The sequence below is a fragment of the Myxocyprinus asiaticus genome, chromosome 46 (genome assembly GCF_019703515.2).
Source record: "Myxocyprinus asiaticus isolate MX2 ecotype Aquarium Trade chromosome 46, UBuf_Myxa_2, whole genome shotgun sequence".
Classification (NCBI taxonomy): domain Eukaryota; kingdom Metazoa; phylum Chordata; class Actinopteri; order Cypriniformes; family Catostomidae; genus Myxocyprinus; species Myxocyprinus asiaticus.
The window spans coordinates 17,318,921-17,337,278 of record NC_059389.1 but is presented as its reverse complement, the minus strand read 5'-3'; the positions used below and the strand labels follow the sequence as shown (position 1 = coordinate 17,337,278).

General features: G+C 37.1%; 1 protein-coding gene across 1 annotated transcript in view; it reads right to left on the bottom strand.

The window, feature by feature from the left end:
• Nucleotides 1-17,454, bottom strand: part of LOC127436129 (potassium/sodium hyperpolarization-activated cyclic nucleotide-gated channel 3-like) — a 44,448-nt gene extending 26,994 nt beyond the window's left edge. Inside the window, exons 1-2 of the mRNA XM_051690075.1 lie at nt 16,739-17,454; nt 1,001-1,424 (exon numbers count right to left, since the gene is read on the bottom strand). Coding sequence (XP_051546035.1) covers nt 1,001-1,424; nt 16,739-17,331 — 1,017 coding nt within the window. The 5' untranslated portion in view covers nt 17,332-17,454. The remainder of the gene's footprint in view (nt 1-1,000; nt 1,425-16,738) is intronic.
• Nucleotides 17,455-18,358: the final 904 nt, after the last annotated feature.

The following is an 18,358-nucleotide window of genomic DNA, read 5'->3' as shown; positions in this document are numbered from 1 at the left end:
GGTGTTCACAAAGATCAGTAATTAAAGGACTCCAATAGATTTCCTTTAACTCACAAGGTTGTGGTCTGATAGTGCTGACTGATCGAAGCATTTAAGGGGTCATGGTGTATGCTTTTAACTTTGCCATGGATAAACTATGGTTAGGTCAAGTAACATATTGCTGCCTGCAATTGTGGATAATTGCTGCTTGATTTAGAAGCATGCATGCTATTCTTTTGCAGAGCTAAAGTTACAATCAAACTGAAACAAAAAGCAATTGTGAATTTCAGATTTGAGACTCAATACATACAGAAGGTAAGAAACATTAAGAGCTAAGTGTAAAGGTGATGTGTCTCTTTCTATTCATTTTTGGTCACTGTAATTTTGCCAAATGCAATGTTGGCGAAATGTTCCTGGATATGTTGTTCATCCTAGAAAAATAATCCGATCAACCAAGCAGATTTTAGTTTTAAGGGTTTGAACAACATTCTTATCAACTGATCATCTCCCTCTGATTTTAGGGGTAGTAAAGTCAGAATTAGGGTTAGGGTTGGGGTCAGGGTTAGGGTTATGACTGTTTAAGTAACTGAAAAATGTGCTCCATGTGGAATAAATTAACATTAATTCATGTCTAAAATGTTAAATCAACCTGAAAAATTAGGTTACAACAACAAAAGTAATTTTATGGCTTAGATCAGGTAAAAATGGACCCTTGAGGTAACAATTGCAGGCTACTAATTTTCCAGTGTAGATACGCAACATGGCCAAAAGTATGGTGGCATCCCATCCTAATTAATATGTTTAGCTTTTTCAGCTACACCCCTTACTAACAGGTGCATAAAACCTTAAACAAATAATATAATATAACTAAATCAACCTGATTATATTAGGTTAGAACAACAAAAGTAATTTAAGTGTTAGAACAAATAGAAATAGATCCTTAAGGTAACAACTGCATGTCACCTTTTTTTACACACTGTAATTTTTGTGTAAAAAAGTTTATTGTAAAATCGCAGCTTACCTCCTCCCATTGGTGGATATATCTAATGAGTCTGGACAGTCTTAGCAGCCTAAGCAGACTGAGTATTTTAGTGAAACGTACAATCCTCAACGCTCGCGCTGTCTTATAGAAGTCTGAGTCGATGCGTGTTTCTACAATGAGGAAGATGTAATCCACAGGGATGGAAGAGATAAAATCCACAGCAAACCAGCTCCGAAGGTATCTCACTTTGATCTGCTGAGGGTCCAGGATGATTTCAGTGCTGTCCTCCTTGACGATCCCGGTGCGGAAGTTCAGAACCAGGTCCACCAGGAAAAATGTGTCAGAGACCACGTTAAAGACTATCCAGGCAGGGGTGTGTTCATCTTTAAAGAAGGTGATGCCTACAGGGATGATGATCAAGTTGCCCACCATCAAGAGGAGCATGATTAGATCCCAGTAGAACCTGGAGGACATCAAATGGACAAAGTGTTAAGAGAACATTGAGGACAACGTGTATTTGATGCAATGCAAAAAGAACAGTTTATAATGCAACAGACAGACAGATAGATAGATAGATAAATAGATAGATACAGATAGATATATTTATTATATAGAATTATTAGCTTTTCCTACTTTTTTGTTTCCCATTCGTCCAAGGTTGGGTCCACCTGGAGGGTGTATAGCTAGTTTTACATCATCATCACCTTTATTATTATCATTAATCTGAGGGACCTATACAAATATGTTGAACTGAATTGTTGCATTAAAAATATTGACTGCTGTAACAGTGCAAGTTTGTTCGGACTTTAGTGGGAAGGAACATTAGAAACTGGACATCTTTCAATGTTAATTAAATACCCGTACTATATGAACTTGAGTTAATTTAACTTGGCATTATATGATCCTTTGAGACGCACACACACACACACACACATACAGGGCCCTGTTTTAAGAGTGTAAGCGCTAAGTGCAGCACAATGCCATAAGTCATACATGCAATGTGCATTGGCATGGCCAGGGGAAGTTTAGGTATTTTCGTGCAAGGTGCTAATTGGCTCATGTGCAATTTAATTCGTAGGTTCTTCTCCGGCACGTCTGCGTCCTATTATATAGTCCATTCCCTCAAGCACCAGTGATATAAACAATGACAGCACATTCATAAGAAGTTGGTAGTGTAAATGGACTGTATGCAATTAATAAGAAGAATAGAAATATGGACTTGTTCTTTTGTGCATAAACTGCGTCCTTCTTGAATGTCAGGCATATTTGTATGACAGTGACCCGCTCCTTTTATGCGCATGGGAAATGTGGTTCTCGTCAAGATTTGGATTTACGCTCCATTAAATTATAGAGAATGTATGTATTAGTACTGACACAAATCATGGCTAGTATTAACAGTGTTTGCATTGGAACACACTTCACTCCTACCGGTCAATTTTGATAAAAAAAATAAAATAAAATTAAACCAAAACTATTTCTAAATTCAAATCACACTTCAAACGAAATGAAAATATGATCAAAATAACGAAGTTGTGAAAAGAAACATTTTACTCTCTCCCGCTTCTTCCTCTGACCCCTTTTGCAGTGACTTGAAAATCACTCTACGACAACAGGTGGAAAAACACCAATATAAATTAGATCATGAATACAATTGTAAATATAAACATAATAATCATAATAATTGAAAAAATTTACCATGACCTAAAGATAGTTTAACAAAAATCTCTATTTTGCTGGTAGAATCTCCAAACTGTAAATGCAGGAACTGAATTTGGATTTTGTACTGAGATATGACCTGCTTTTGAGACATCTTAGCTCAATGACCTATTTCTCAGGAAAATAGCAATCTGTGCTTTGCGCCACTTCATTATCATACAATACACCCACAGTTTGCACGTATACACCCACAGATAGTGCAAACACTTCCACCCATGCTCACTTGCACTTTGCGCTCTCACAAAAATTGGATAATTGGACGTTGCGCACGGTCATAGTGCGTAGGACAGTGCTTTGCGCGCTCACGAAATTAGAGCCCATACTGTATATATACACATATACATGTACATATACTGTACATATACTTTTTGATGTGCCACCCTAAGACTTTTGCTGTCTTTTACCCCCTCTGACTACCCAATAAAAAAATTCCTAGAGGCGCCACTGATTATGATGTCAGTAATCAAAAACATTAATCTAAAGGATGAAAAAGCTTCATGAGTTGAAACCCTGACTGATGCTGGGAATGGCAGCCTGATTGGGCTATTACTTCTCGTTTATGGATGAGTTCCCTGTTTGGTAACTGGAAGTGTCGCATGTATGTAAATGAAAGGGCCTCGAAGACATCCAGGAGACCTCTGGTAACACTGCAATTTCATCAATAAAAGATCTGCTGGGTGAAACATTTACACAAAAACAAACCGTCATAATTGCTGAATGCAGCATTAATTACCCCACTGGCCCAGACATGCCAAAATGAGATCTTAAGTAGCAGCCATTTCTGGTTCCATGATGCTTTTAATATTTCATGCTTTATTTTTTTTACAATATTTGCCTGGCTCTTTTCCCCTGTGCTAATATTTTTTGACATGATTTGATATAGATTACAAATTATGGTCTTATATCACTTGCACAATGGTAGAAACATGATTGGTTTTAAATAAATCTGGTTGATTAATAAATTCCAGTCCATCGCTGCTTTGTAATTAAGCAGAAATCAACTGATATACCGTCTAGCCCAGTTTGGATTACAAAGACAGCATGTGATGCTCAGAGTTTTCCAGTGGAATTAGGTGTTATTTGACCCCATCAACAATAAAAATACATTGTGTACGATGGTTAAACTTTACTATAAGTTTCTATATGTTAACATTGGTTAATGCATTCGGTATTATGATCTAAAAATGAAAATCAATAATAATAATAATAATAATAATTAAAAAAAATAATTAATTGCTAGCTAGTTAATGAATACATTCACTAATTTTAACAACATATACAACTTTTAATGTTAAATATGTAGCTATAGGTGCTCTAAAAGTATTGTTCATTGTTAGTTAATGTTAACTACTGTGTTAACTAATGTTAATATATACAAATTTATGGTAAACTGCAAAATATAGTAACTACACATTTTGTCAATAATAAGTTTAGGTCAGAAAACTGAAAACAGAGACTTTTTTTATATTCCACATTTATCTGGGCAATCAAAAAACATTTAAGAGGGCAGTAAAGTGTTTTTAGACTTAAATCTAAATTTACGCCCTTTAATTGTGCTTAAAGTAATGTACAGTAAGTACTCAGCTCACAATCACGTTTTTTCTTCAGCAAAAACACGATGGTCAGTATAATTACTGAAGGTTACTGTTAATAATTACCACTATTATCAGACATAATGGCATGAATGACCATACATTTTACGCATTTATGGCTGTTCATACTTTTATGACCACTGATAATGAGGATTACTAATAGTAACCTTAAGTGATACTGGGATTGCATAATGTGTCAAAGCTGTTTGTGTTGTTGTGGTTATGGGCCTTACACACATCAGGTAGCAGAATAGCAATTTAGAACAGAAATTAAGTATTAGAATAAGCCTAATGTTATATACTACCTTACTGAAAAAATCTTTGTATAAACACTGGCCACTTACTCAATTTACTCATTTTAAACCATGACATAAATAACTAATATTGGCATTATATTCATGCTGGTTAGCCAGAGGGGATCTGGCCCCCACAATGAGCACAATTTTTCTCCATTAACCAACATCTTATGGAGTTTCATGTTCCATGCCACAGTCGCCTTCGGCATGCTCACAAGGGGTCTAAATACAATTATGATTTAATTATTTATTTTTATACACAATTTACAATCATATATAATCAAACTACACAATGATGACTCTCAGACTTTATAGATATTACAGTTTAATTTTCTGTTAAAGCATGATTTTCTGTAAAGCTGCTTAGAAACAATGTGTGTTGTGAAAAGCGCTATACAAATAAAAAATGACTTGACCTTACTGGCAAGATAATACTATAATCAAGTAATTACATGCTAAATACCTAGTTATTAATGTAATATAATATCTGGGTTTACTGAACACCTCCGCATTTCAGTCCTCTCTTTTATATAGCTTGAAATAAGCTTTGGGAGAGGTTAAACAAGAACAAACCATCTATATGAAGTGTCACTAAATCTGCCAAATTATTCCCAGACAGTTTTCAGATTATAAAGGATTTGCAGATGCTCTAGTGGTCAAAGCAGTCAGTAAGCAAAAGAAAAAGTTATGCAGCATCTGCAATTTGTTCACTTACGCAAGAACTAGGTCATGTATGACATGTATTGATATGTATTTAAAACCTAAACAAACAAAAAGAAATACTAAATATTATACAACAGTTAGTTCCGGTCCTCGAATCTGATTGGACGAGAGACATTTAAAAAGAGTTGATAGCTCAGACCATCGGCACTGGTACGCTTTAGTGTTTGTATCATTTTGCTAGTGTTCGTGGCATTCCAAACTATTGTGTAAGAATAGTGCAGTAAGAACAGCTAGATGTGTGAATTTTCATTTATCACTGCACTGAAAAAAATTTGGAGTGAGGTTTACATCAAAAAACCTAGGAAACAATTTGCATGCAGAAATATTTAGTAAATTTAACAGAGGTAAAGGCTACACACAATTCTTCATGGCTTTAATTAGAACTTCCCAAGTAGAGTTTACTTTGCAATACTCTGTTTCAAGCTAATTTTACTTTGTACATTTTATTCAAGCAATGTAGCGCTGAATTAAGCTATGCTTTTAAAAGTGTACTGGCATTTCAATGCTTTTTTTAACATACTTAATCATGTACCACATGCAACACGGAACAGGGATGCTTATTCCATGCTTTGAAGTCTATTAAACAACATTATCTTTCTTAAATGGTGGTAGAAACAAGATCCAGAGCTGTGCATGCCGACCTTAACACTTGGTGCATAAAACACGATGACGGTAACAATCAACAGATAATTTTTTTTAAAACAACTGACAAATAATTTTGTGTAAAAAATGAAACACTGACTTCAAAAAACAAGAAGTTACCAAACATAACAACAAAATCAACAATAAAATTGGTGTAAATCGACTTGCAAACAGTGAAACTATGCAAGCTTATTAATTATTCAAGCCCGGTGCATGCTGGGAACACCAGCTTCTAAAAGTTAAGTAAATGTTACTTATTTTATTTACCTGTGAAATTTACTCAAATTAGGCTTTCTCCTTTAGGATTCATACATGAAGATGCATTGTAAAAATAAACAATCATAAATAATATTTACTTATAAGCTAGAACATTAAACTTAATCTTTTCTGCTATATTTACTTCACCACAAAATAATTTTTTTCAGTGTGTGACATTAAAGATTTGAGGAAGCAGTTAGCAACAAAAGACCGTTTTGTGTGTGCTATGAGTGAGTTGAGCTGGCATTGACAAACTGTGTTGTCAATCTGTGCACCAATTTCTTTGAAGTCATCTGGAATTGTCTCTCATTCCATGATCGCTCAAATTACTACACTATGGCTGAGAAATAGAGTTAAACTAACAGCTTCAGCATTACTGCCAATCACAGCTGAGAGTTGTGTCAGATGGAGTAATCAAACATGCTCAGGACGCCTACCTGATTCAAGTTTCTGAGTTGCGAGAAGACGTAAACTTTCAATTTCAAATAAGAGTTCACAGAGAAATACAAGAATGAAACTGCTGTCCACCATTTTTTCTTCCCGACAACAAAACACTTGAACGTGAGTGAAATACTTGTAGGATAATTCAGATAACACCTATGGCAGCATCACTCCACAATCAGAGCAGATTACTATTACACTACAGTTGAGGAATAGAGTTAAACTAATAGCTGCAGCATTACTGTTCATCACAGCAACAGATGCAGGTAATCACACGCTCAGTCTCTCTTTCTCTCTCTTTCTCATACACACACACATCCTTGTTTCTCCAGTAACTTGTGTAAGAACCAATGCTGTATTTAATATCAATTAGTTTTTAATGTCATCATATCAGATCAAATCATCATATTTTCTTGATTCACTTAATCTCAGGATGTGAATATTAGCCTTTACACAGCAAATATATACTGTATGTATATACTACATTCAGCTTTGAAACCACACTGTTACTAGAGCGCTAGGTGTATTGGGAATATCCAATATCTATCCCATCAAACTTTGACTGTCTGTCAGTACAGTCTTATTAGATATGATTCTCTCCTCAATCATAACCTCATTTGTAAACAAGTGACACAGCATAAAAGGATACAATTTAAACAACCACATACCGCAAGAGGCACTCTTAAATGTCATCTGCAAGCAATGTAATAACTTCTTAATCATGCTACTGATACTGTAATGTTTGACAGGCTAGTATTGCTTGAAGTGTGTAATGAAGTGTGCAAAACATATTGACTGTTTTCGAACCGGTTACCCAAACATTCCCCCATCTGCCATTGGTCGGCCAAATAGATAACACTGCCCCAAACTCACACCATTGGTTAAGCTGACGTCGCTATGTTGGGCTAATCAGACATGATCACACGGGAAACTGACATGCAACCCCGTACTGCAGAATTACTAACAAGTGCCATCCCCCATTAGACATTTGAAACCAATTCAAACACATGCATATTTCCATGTGGCACTACTGATTCACATTGTTCACACAATCTTCAAGACATGGGTTGTGGTCCCATTGAAACCAGGAAGTAATCATGTTCACAAAAACAATGGTGAGCATGATTTGGAGGTTGCCTTTTTGCTCTAAAATTAAATTTTTACTCCACTGACAATTAGGTTTAGGGTTTGGGTTAGGGGGTAGAGTTCATAAAATATGCATTTCTGTGTGACTGTATGATGTAATTCACAACTAAAAATACAACTTGCTTTTGGCACCACCCTGTGGACATTTCACCTCAACAGCACGTCCAGCAACAGCTGGGGGCAGTTGTTTGAATTTAAATAAGCACAGACCGATTTCAGCAGCAGAATATACGGCCTTGTTGAACTAGGGCGATATTTAAATAAACAAAGCAATGTTTTGATAGAGCCGCATTGTTTACAATTTTGAGTGAAATCAACCTGCTAGCTCAGTGGTAAAATACGCTGGCTACCACCCCTGGAGTTTGCTAGCTCAAATCCCAGGGCATGCTAAGTGACTCCAGCCAGGTCTCCTAAGCAACCAAATTGGCCCGGTTGCTAGGGAGGGTAGAGTCACGTGGGGTAACCTCCTCGTGGTCGCTATAATGTTCATTCTCGGTGGGGTGGGGCGCATGGTGAGTTGAGCTTGGATGCCGCGGTGGTTGGCGTGAAGCCTCCACACACGCTATGTCTCCATGGCAACACACTCAACAAGCCACGTGATAAGATGCATGGATTGGCGGTCTCTGATGCAGAGGCAGCTGAGATTCGTCCTCCACCACCCGGATTGAGGTGAATCACTACGCAACCACGAGGACTTAAAAGCACATAGGGAATTGGGCATTCCAAATTAGGTAAAAAAAAAAAAAAAAAACTGTTGTCTCTGCATATTAATTTGGGATGGGAGAATGTATTTTAATAAAAATTACACCACCTTTAATCCAGAAATTGCATTACCTTTAATCAGAAAAGTGTTTTTCAAATCAATAACCTACTTGGTTTCTCATGGAGCCTCCTTGAATTTTGAATCAGATTAATTTCACAAGTTAAAGGTACACTCAGTGACTTTTGTCTTTGTGTCATGTTGGACTTGCATGTACATTGACACCCAGTGGCCTGGATGCAGCATCATTTAAAATCATTAGTTTTCAGTTTCAGATGCCATTGTAGAAATTTCGTATTCACAGTCAGCCATGATTACTTTAATCAATGAGTGAAAGTGTCAAATAACAGGACGGTTACTGAGATTAAACAAGTAATTTTCGCCTGGTCGTGTGATTCTAACATGGCAGCCCCCATGTGTGGACCCTCTCCATGTAGAATAAAACAGCTTTTATAAGATTACTGATATGACTGGAGACTTCATTTTAATGTGAGTGGTCATGATTTTATACATATATTGCAAAATTACAATTCATGTCTTTAGGAGTTAAACTTTATTAATGAGGGAATAATTACGGGGTGCACCTTTAAGTTGTACAGGTGTGTATCTTTAACAAGCCTATTAAAGTTAAAAATCAACTGACAAACAAGAGCCACTGATAATTGACAGAAAAGAGAATGCATCTCATGCAAACAAAAGCCTTTGCAATAATCAGCTTTCTGTTACAATCTGCCAAAATTACACTCTCCATTCTCCATCTCTATCTGTTGCTGCTTAGCATGTTATGAGTCCTAATTGTCTTTCCCAATCCCCATCTCACCAATTGTGATGATCTCTCTGTGGAATCTGTGTCACCTCTACTCACCAGATCCAGCCATCATCTCTCTGAGCCAGATGCTCTGCAGAGTTCTACCAGTCACTCTGGCCATTGGAGTTGCCGGCAAAACGCTAATGCATTGGGTACATAATAAAAGGTTTATGCAAGAGCATTGCTATGGTTCATTTGGGTGGCTTTGTCTCACCACAGTCATGCAAGTAAAGTAAATGAGTTCAGCTACCCTAAAATAAAAATAAAAATCTGAGCAAACTCCATTTCATAGAAATCTATTGTAGTAATATAGGCTATTTTGTGAAGTAATAGTCCACAATTTAATTGGTAAGACTTTGCAATAAGGTTGTATATGTTAACATTCTGTTATGTACCCCAGTATCAGAAATGAACTTTTCCATAAAGGGTCAAAAATTGACCCATGGATTTTATTTTCTGGGGCATTATTATTACTATTATTATTATGAGGGCATTTACTTTCTAAACATATAAAAAACACACTTTGTAATCCTTTTATTTAAATACTTCAATTTAATAAATTCATTAACAAAAGTTCTAAATTTCAATATTTAGCCTCATACCCATACAATTAAATCAACATCAAATCATATATGTGATGTGTATAACTAGCCTTAGAATCAGATAAAATAGAAATTTATGACAAGGCCATTTTTGCCCCCCGTATATTGAATTCCACTGGAATTTTTGCTCTGAGCCCCCCTTAATTTCTGACCGTGATGTACCCTGAAATTGACCCAGTTCTACCAAATTACTGACAAGCAGCATTCCCCATCAGATATATTTTTGCATCAATTCAGGCATTAACATATTTCTCTCTGTTGCATCTGATAGCGCTTTGCTCAAGCAAACCCAGAAACATGGGTTCTGATCCCATGGAAACCAGGAAATAATCACGTTCACATAAAAAATGCTGAGCGTGACTCAGAGATTTTTGCTCTAAAATTAAATTTTTATTCAATGATGGTAAGGTTTAGAGTTGGGGTTTGGGTTAGGGGGTTTAGTTAATAAAATATGCATTCCTGTTGACTGTATTAAATCATTTACAACTAAACATACAACTCACTTTTTGCACCACAGTGTGGTCATTTTACCCGAAAACTGACACTCACACCTGTTCATTAGGGCAGTGACTAAAAAACGTTTTGATAATCGACTAATCTAACGATTTTTAGGATGATTATTTGACTATTTGGGCGATTATTGCAATCATTAATCATTAGCTCTTAACCGATTATTCAGCTTGTGCTCCAACTTAAAAGGTTGTATTAAACGTGCTTACTAACAATAAAGAGGACAAAATCATCTTTTAAAAATACCTCTAAATGACATTCACTGAATTACAAGGAAAAAAATCTTGGATTTTGGAACTCACTTCAAAAAAGTCTTATTGTTATCAAACATTTTTTTGTCTTGTTTTCCATTTAAAATTATTTAAAATACCTTAAAACAAGATACATTTACTTGAGAAGTAACATATAAGGTATTTAGACTTGCTTTCAGAGAATGCATCTTGAATATAAGTGTATTTTTTCACTTGTTCATACTTCTGCCAGTGCAGTAAAGAAAAAAAATACTCATATTCAAGATATATTCTCTGAAAGCAAGTCTAAATACCTTATATGTTGCTTCTCAGGTAAATGTAAAAGGTAAAAGGATTTTTAGATATTTTAAATTATTTAAATATTAAATAATGTATTCAAATTTTTCTTCTGTAGTATAGCTCCTAATGTAAATCCATGTTGTTTTAAAGGAGTTTTAGATATTATCTTGGAAACAAGCCCAAAAAAAAACAAAACATATTTTGTTGCAGTGTATAATGGGTTAACACTTCTCTCTCACCTTTTTGTTCACTTCGATCCATCTTTACCCCTTTCTTCACGATAAGATACGCACTGTGACACATACAGTATATTATGATTCTATACGTCGCCATCACGTTAAAATCTAACTGCAGCAAACGTGCGCGAGGGAGAAATGCCAGTTTCCGAGTTTGTTTATTTACATGACTCGCTTCCTTACAGTGCTGCTCTCGCATGCCATACTAAGAGTTTCATATGATATCATGTTATGTTAAATGGGATCAAACGCCTATTCGACAACGAAAATTTTGCCGATAACTTCGACTGATTGATTCAGTCCTACTGTATATATATTCATTAGCAATTCCAGCTTCTGCAACTGGGGGCAATGGTTTGAATTTTGGTAAGCACTGATTTCAGCAGCAGAACGTTTGATCTACTGTCACCGAATTCACAGTGCAATAGGTCTCGAACTAAAAATGAACAGTTCTTTTACAGCATTTATTAAACTGGCCCATGTTAAATTCTAATTTTATTAATATATTTTTTACATTTAAAGTTGTATACGTTAAAGGTGCAATGTGTACAATTTTCATGTAATATTCACCTTTTTTTGCCAATGTGTGAACTGCTTGTAACGCAGCTTGAGCCCTTCCCGGACTTCCTAGGTTGTCTATTAAAGCTGTAGACTGATTTTCATGCGAAGGGAGCGGATCAATTTTGCCGGGAAAATCCAAAGGATGTGACGTTTATGCGCGCTCCCAAGAGCCTTGCCTCAGACAGTAATAGCTTCTCTTCTGCTATTCAACAGCGACAACAAACTGCAACACTAGGTAACGTTATCTTAGAGATGGAATCCAGCAAACGTCCAGCTCCAAAAACAAGGCAAAAAAATAAATAAAAATGTATCTACTGAATCCAGTCTGGCTAAGCGGGAACGTGATCGTGGTCGAGCGAAAACTAGAGTGAACATCGGCAGGACATTTGATTCCTGGAGGGACCTTCTTTCTGAATTGGCGTTCTTCTTATTGGACAGGTAAGCTTACATAACTGCAAAGCATGTGAAATATAGTGCCATAAGTATTGATCTGTGTAATTTTAGCTAACTTGATCTTGCCTGCACAGTAACTGTCATAATCAATGTTAATCTGTAATTATTCAGCAAGGTAAACTACAATAACACATGAAATGAATGCTAGACAATGTTCAAGATAATGCAAAAAGACACATTCATTAGTGTAACATAACTTGGTTATACAGAAAATATATACATTCTATTATTATAAAACAACAGCACATCAATATATCAAAATGACAGTTGTGATGGAATCACATCAATACTGAATTGTATCAACATATTTATAATGTACAGTCTATTTTATAAACAGCTACTGTCATCATCCACCAAATTTAGCTAACACCTATTGATAAAGCTGGCTAGCTAGCTAACGCCAACATCGTATAAACGCAGTCAATGTATCATGCAAAGAAAAGTGATTACTTCAAACTACAGTCTCGCATAGTCAGACTTATATCCACACTTTGTTTTAGCCCTGTTCCAGCACTGGAGAGTCAAATATAATATACAGTCTCAATGTTTGTAGTAAAACAATCATAACTGTGTCATTTTAATTATGCTATGTCAGCATGATGCCGGTGAATCATGTTGTCTCTTTGTACGTTTCACCATTGTTTTGGATGCTCGCCCAATCAAGTCCCTATGGAGTGTGTGCATGAGCGCGGGCACGAGCAACAAGTAGCTGGCTGCAATTCACTTAACGGCCACAGGTGTCATTAATAACAAGGGTTTCTGAATCTTACATACTGCACCTTTAACATAAGTTGATGCATCATGAACTAATATGAGCTAACAATGAACAATAGTATATTTATAACTTAGATTAACATTAACCAACATTTATAAATGCTATAAAAGTTGTTAATTCATGATGCCACATAAAAAAACTAATGTTAGCGTATCGAACCTTATTGAAAAATGTTACCATTTAATTAAAAAGTCTAAAATGTGAGTTTACACGTCCGTTGGTCTGTGTGGAGGAGAGAATTTTTAGCTCTGTGAGAGTAAGAGCAGCACTTTCACTCTCCACTGAATGTAATAAATAGAAATAATGTGATGTACCATATTGTTTAGCAGACCATTATATTTCCTCTTCCCAACTGCACTGCAAAGCAGAGCTGCTCTGTGGTAATTCATTTTAAAAAAGCATGTCTCTTTGCTTCCTTAATCCAGAACCCCTTGAACACTGTTCCTAACCTTCCATCCTCCTCTTAATGAGAAGAGAGTGTTAGAATGTAGATAGAGGCTCTGTATAATGTAATATTTTTCTGTATTAACCAGGTGATGCAATCAGCAAATGGAGCTCCCGTGCATTGCCCACCCCCTTCCCTAACAGTGTTAGGGGAGGAAGGTTAGAGAGCATGGGGAAGAGACAAGGATGTAGCAAGTGCAAGAGGAGGGAGACAAGGGCAAATGTGAAAATGACACCTGAAAATGCCAGACAACCGAGCATACAATTAAATGAGAAGGATGCTGCCTCTTGTGACAGGTGAATAATTACAAACCTGCTTTATGCATGAACACACATCCCCTGCTGTTGCGGTCATTTGGTACTCAACCGGTCTAGATGTTCCCTCTTGAAATAAAATTAATTATCTCGTAAATAAAGGCAAGACTGTAGCGTAAGATGAATGAATGATGTATTTTGGATAGATTTTTGAGGTCACTATTGTTGGCCATGCTATTGAATTAAGATTGCATATGCTTCAAGATGAAGTTTGTAAATTTTTCGATATTGAAATACTTTCTCCTATCCCAGATTAATATGCCGAGACAACTATAAGTAAGCCTTGTGTATAATGTAAAATGTGCTAACATGCAATTTTTACCTTAAAGAGTTTTTTCAACCTTACTTTTTTTTTTTTTGGTGTATCCTAATGTATTCAAGTTTATTCAGGAATGTTAAATACAATTTCTTACTTGAATCTAACCAGTTTACTTAGATGTTACCACATAAAGCACATTTTATAAAAATAAAACTAAAAAAATTCAGTGTAGGTTTATGTACCCAAAAATTAAAACATGATGGTTCTGCAGCGCTAACAAAACATCGCTATGTTTGTTTGGGCATGCCAGTACAGAAACCTTGGCTCAACCAATGGCAGAATTTTAGGGTGGTCTATCTTTTTTTTTTTTTTTTTTTTTTTTTTAAGAAAAGGACAGCCTAAATTTAAACTAAAGTATAAATTAATTTTTGTGGTAATCAACATTATGCCACAAATGCTGTTGATTGAGCTGAACTTTTACTGACCGATCCAACTCTGTCACCACTAGCATGGCCCTGGTCTCACACTTTTCATTTCAACTGATATCCAAAACAATGTGGCAATTGCTCAGTAAGAGCGCATAACTGCACGGCTTAGATATCGCCTGTCATGCTAACTGTAGGAAGGCTATGTGCTGCATTTCATCTAACTGACTGTGAGCACTGCCCCCTCCAACTCGCACTGTTTATCCACACCAACCCAAGTTACATTAAATAAATTGTGTTGTTATAATCCTCTCTGCTGTTTGCTCCCAATAATGCCCGACGTCATGTTAACCCACTTGATCACCCTATTTCCCTGCCAATTTAAAACGGCGAGCGCTCTATTTGAGTGGGTTTAGTAATATTAGAAAAACACTGCACAGCAGTGTTGCATGAGAATAATGCAAATCTATCCACTGAATATGATGTGATATATTTCAATGCAGTAAAGTGGGGGGAGAGATTAGGGACAGTTCACGTCCAAGCTTGGCACAGCGGTCATTGGTTTGTTATGATTTCCTGCCAATATATGGAACAGTTAGTTTGACACAATCAGTAAACTTTAAAGGAATATTTCGGGTTCAATACAAGTTAAGCTTAATCAACTGTATTTTTGGCATACTGTTGATTACAAAAAAAATTATTTGGACTTTTCTTTAAAAACAGTAAAAATTGAGGTTACAATGAGGCACTTACAATGGAAGTGAATGGGGCCAATTTTTGGAGGGTTTAAAGGCAGAAATATGAAGCTTACAATTTTATAAAAGCACTTACATTCATTCTTCTGTTAAAACACGGGTATTAATTGAGTTAAGACGTTTTAATCATCGTTTTTACGGTCATTAGGGTTTACGACTTATCAACTACGTTTACATGAACACCAGAAAGAACATTGCTTATTGTAAGAAAGCGGGTTATTGTGAAAAATCAGTGTTCTGGTTTACATGCACTGTATAAGCACCATATAATTTCCTCCATGCGGCTCGGTCAGTAAGCAGTTCTGTAAATAACAAACATGGTATCCGAGGAAGACTTCACTATTTCATTCTCTGTTGCTTTGCTTTATTCCTAGATATTCCAGAGTTGTTGCTGTGTTTGTTTCCTTGACTTTTTATTGCGACCCGCAGCTCTGCAGTTGTACATCTTACCTAAATCTCCAGGAATCCCCCAATGTATGAGCCTATATGCGAACGTGAGGAACCGTCAATATTTTACAGTGGTGTTTATAAATGGGTATAGTTTATAGTTAATGCACTTTTTCCACTGTACTTCCAGAAATGTTTTGTTGACTTGTTGTAGGGCTCCATCCGATGATGTTTGTTATCCGGTCTGTTCAAGCACATGCGCACTCTTCAAACACCTGTGAGAACGCCGCTTTCTGCAAAAACCCTGGAACATACCGCTTTCTTAAGTGCATGTAAATGTGGTCCTTTTAATGGCAACGAAGTTGTAAAATTAGATATAACTTTACACAGAAGAGGTTAGTAAGTGATGGTATCACACTAAAATCATGTTAACATGCATATTGTTTACATATTGAGCATTTTAACGTTTACGGATTGGCCCCATTCACTTCCATTGTGAGTGCCTCACTGGAACCCAGATTTATGCTTTTTTTAAAGAAAAGAAGGGACGAGTTGAAATCAATTTTTGTGGTTATCAACAGTATGCTACAAATGCTGTCGATTGAGCTTAACTTGTATTGAACCCAGACTGTTCCTTTAAGAAGACAAGCAATGATGATCAATGACGGATTAGTGCAGATAGAGCACAGCCCATCACAAAAACTCCTAGGCACCTGCTGTGAGTCCTAGTGTTGGTGATACTGTTTGCCCTTGTATCATATCTTCCTGAAGAGGATGCTATCAATGTCATGCAAATAGGAGAGGGGTAAATATGAGCAGGTGAGGTTGGGCTGAGCACCATGGGCCTAATTTTAATATCCTTAGCAAGCTCAAGGACATAGAAAGACAAATATCTTCATCTTTTTTTAATCTGAACTATTAGAGCTAAATGGAACCAAACATCAATGAATTAAGAGAAAAATAGGCAATTTTTAGTAATTAAGGCTGAACTGTGCAAAGTACAAAATAAATTCTATTTCATTTAGGAGAGCTCCTTGCTGGAGGCCTGATGGCAGGCCAAAGTCGATATTAAATCAGTGCTGATTGGAAACGTGTGATCATATATACAGAGCCAGTTACTAGATGCAGTTGACAGGGGATTACCTGAAGTCACTGTATGGGTGAATGATCCAAAAGCCTGCGGATTTGACCCGTTCTTGTTCGCGCTCCACAGCCTTTTCGCTCCCGAACATTCGGAGTGAGAACTTGTTGACCCCGGGCTGAAGCATCGCGCCAAATTGCTTGTGCATAAACCCCGCCGGATACAACCTCTCATCGTCTGGCATGATCTGATCGATACCCTCCAACTTTATGAAACTCGACTGTTCTTCAGAGGACGCCTGTTGTGCCCCGTCGCTATGACCACCCTGCGCGCCTTGGCTCTCTCCGGATCCGGGTTGCTCCAGAGGACCGTCGTCCTCGGGACTCGCGTCCCCTTCGGTGATGAGTTGCCTCTGCTCCGCCAGATCCGCGTCTGGGGCATGCCGACTGGTGATGGAAGACAGACTGCCCCGAAACCTTCGGCAGTCGCCGTTAACGTTGGTTCTGAAGGGTCTCCCCACATCGGTCTCCGCGTCTCCGCTCTTGGCCTCGCTGACACCTTTAGTGCTCCCTATGGAAGAGGGAGAACGAAGATGCTTCATCTTGACACTTTTCCTCCGAGTGTCCTTGTCGCTGTCTACGCCGTCTCGAGTCATTGCACCCTTGTGTCCAAACTGATGTGGTAAGCTGTAAAGCCGTTCGCGTTGCACCCTATCTCACCAGACCAGATGCAAAAATATGCATACACCACTGCATCTGTAGGCTCCTGTAACATAGACACCGATTCAGAGCGCGCAGAATCAAAGCGCGCGCACGCTCGCACACGCACGCTGGATGCGGGAAGATGGACGGACGTGTCTGAATGAAAAACAGTTTGATGAGCGCCTTAATGACTGTAGGCTACCCCTCTTTCAAAGTATACTCTGGAAACAGCAGTTACAAAGCCTAAAACGCACGTCACGTGATCGGTCCCGGCATTTGACAGATCAGTAAACCAGCGTGCGATTGATGTCCAATGTGGTAACATGCACAGGGATGAATAATCTATTACGTTGCCATAGGAGCGCAGACAGCAAATACGCGCGCACCACTTAAACCCCTGTTAGTGGTGTTGGGAAAAAACGTGACATTGTTTAACTTGATTTGCTGATGTTTGTTGTTCATTTTTGATACGTAATTACATAACCTTTTTATTATTATTATTATTATTGCAATAGAAACGCTTTTACGTCATTCATTGTTATACGTCATAACGTTTGGAAAAGGATTTGTATTGTTCCACGTGAACAGCTTGGCATTGTTTATCAGTTGGCTTGACAGAATCATGCGCATAACTCTAACTTATATGGGCTATTTATTATTCATATTCAGTTGTTTAGTTTGGCGGAGTTTTATGTTGATTTGATAAATACCAGTTTAGGCCTTATGTTAATGATCTATGGTTGTTGCTGTTGTCAGACATGTTGGCCTGTGTCTCGTGTTCATGTTTGTGACGTATCAGCATGATGAATAAGCAGAAAAAGGAGCATCATAAGAGCCTCATTAACAATATTGCAACACTTTACATTATGTCCAACACTAAGTGGAACAGCACATTATTGTAATAATTGGTATAGCCTAATTGTTACTTGAACCCTTTAAGCTCGGATGGGCCTGCCGATAATTATAAAAAAAAAAAAAAAA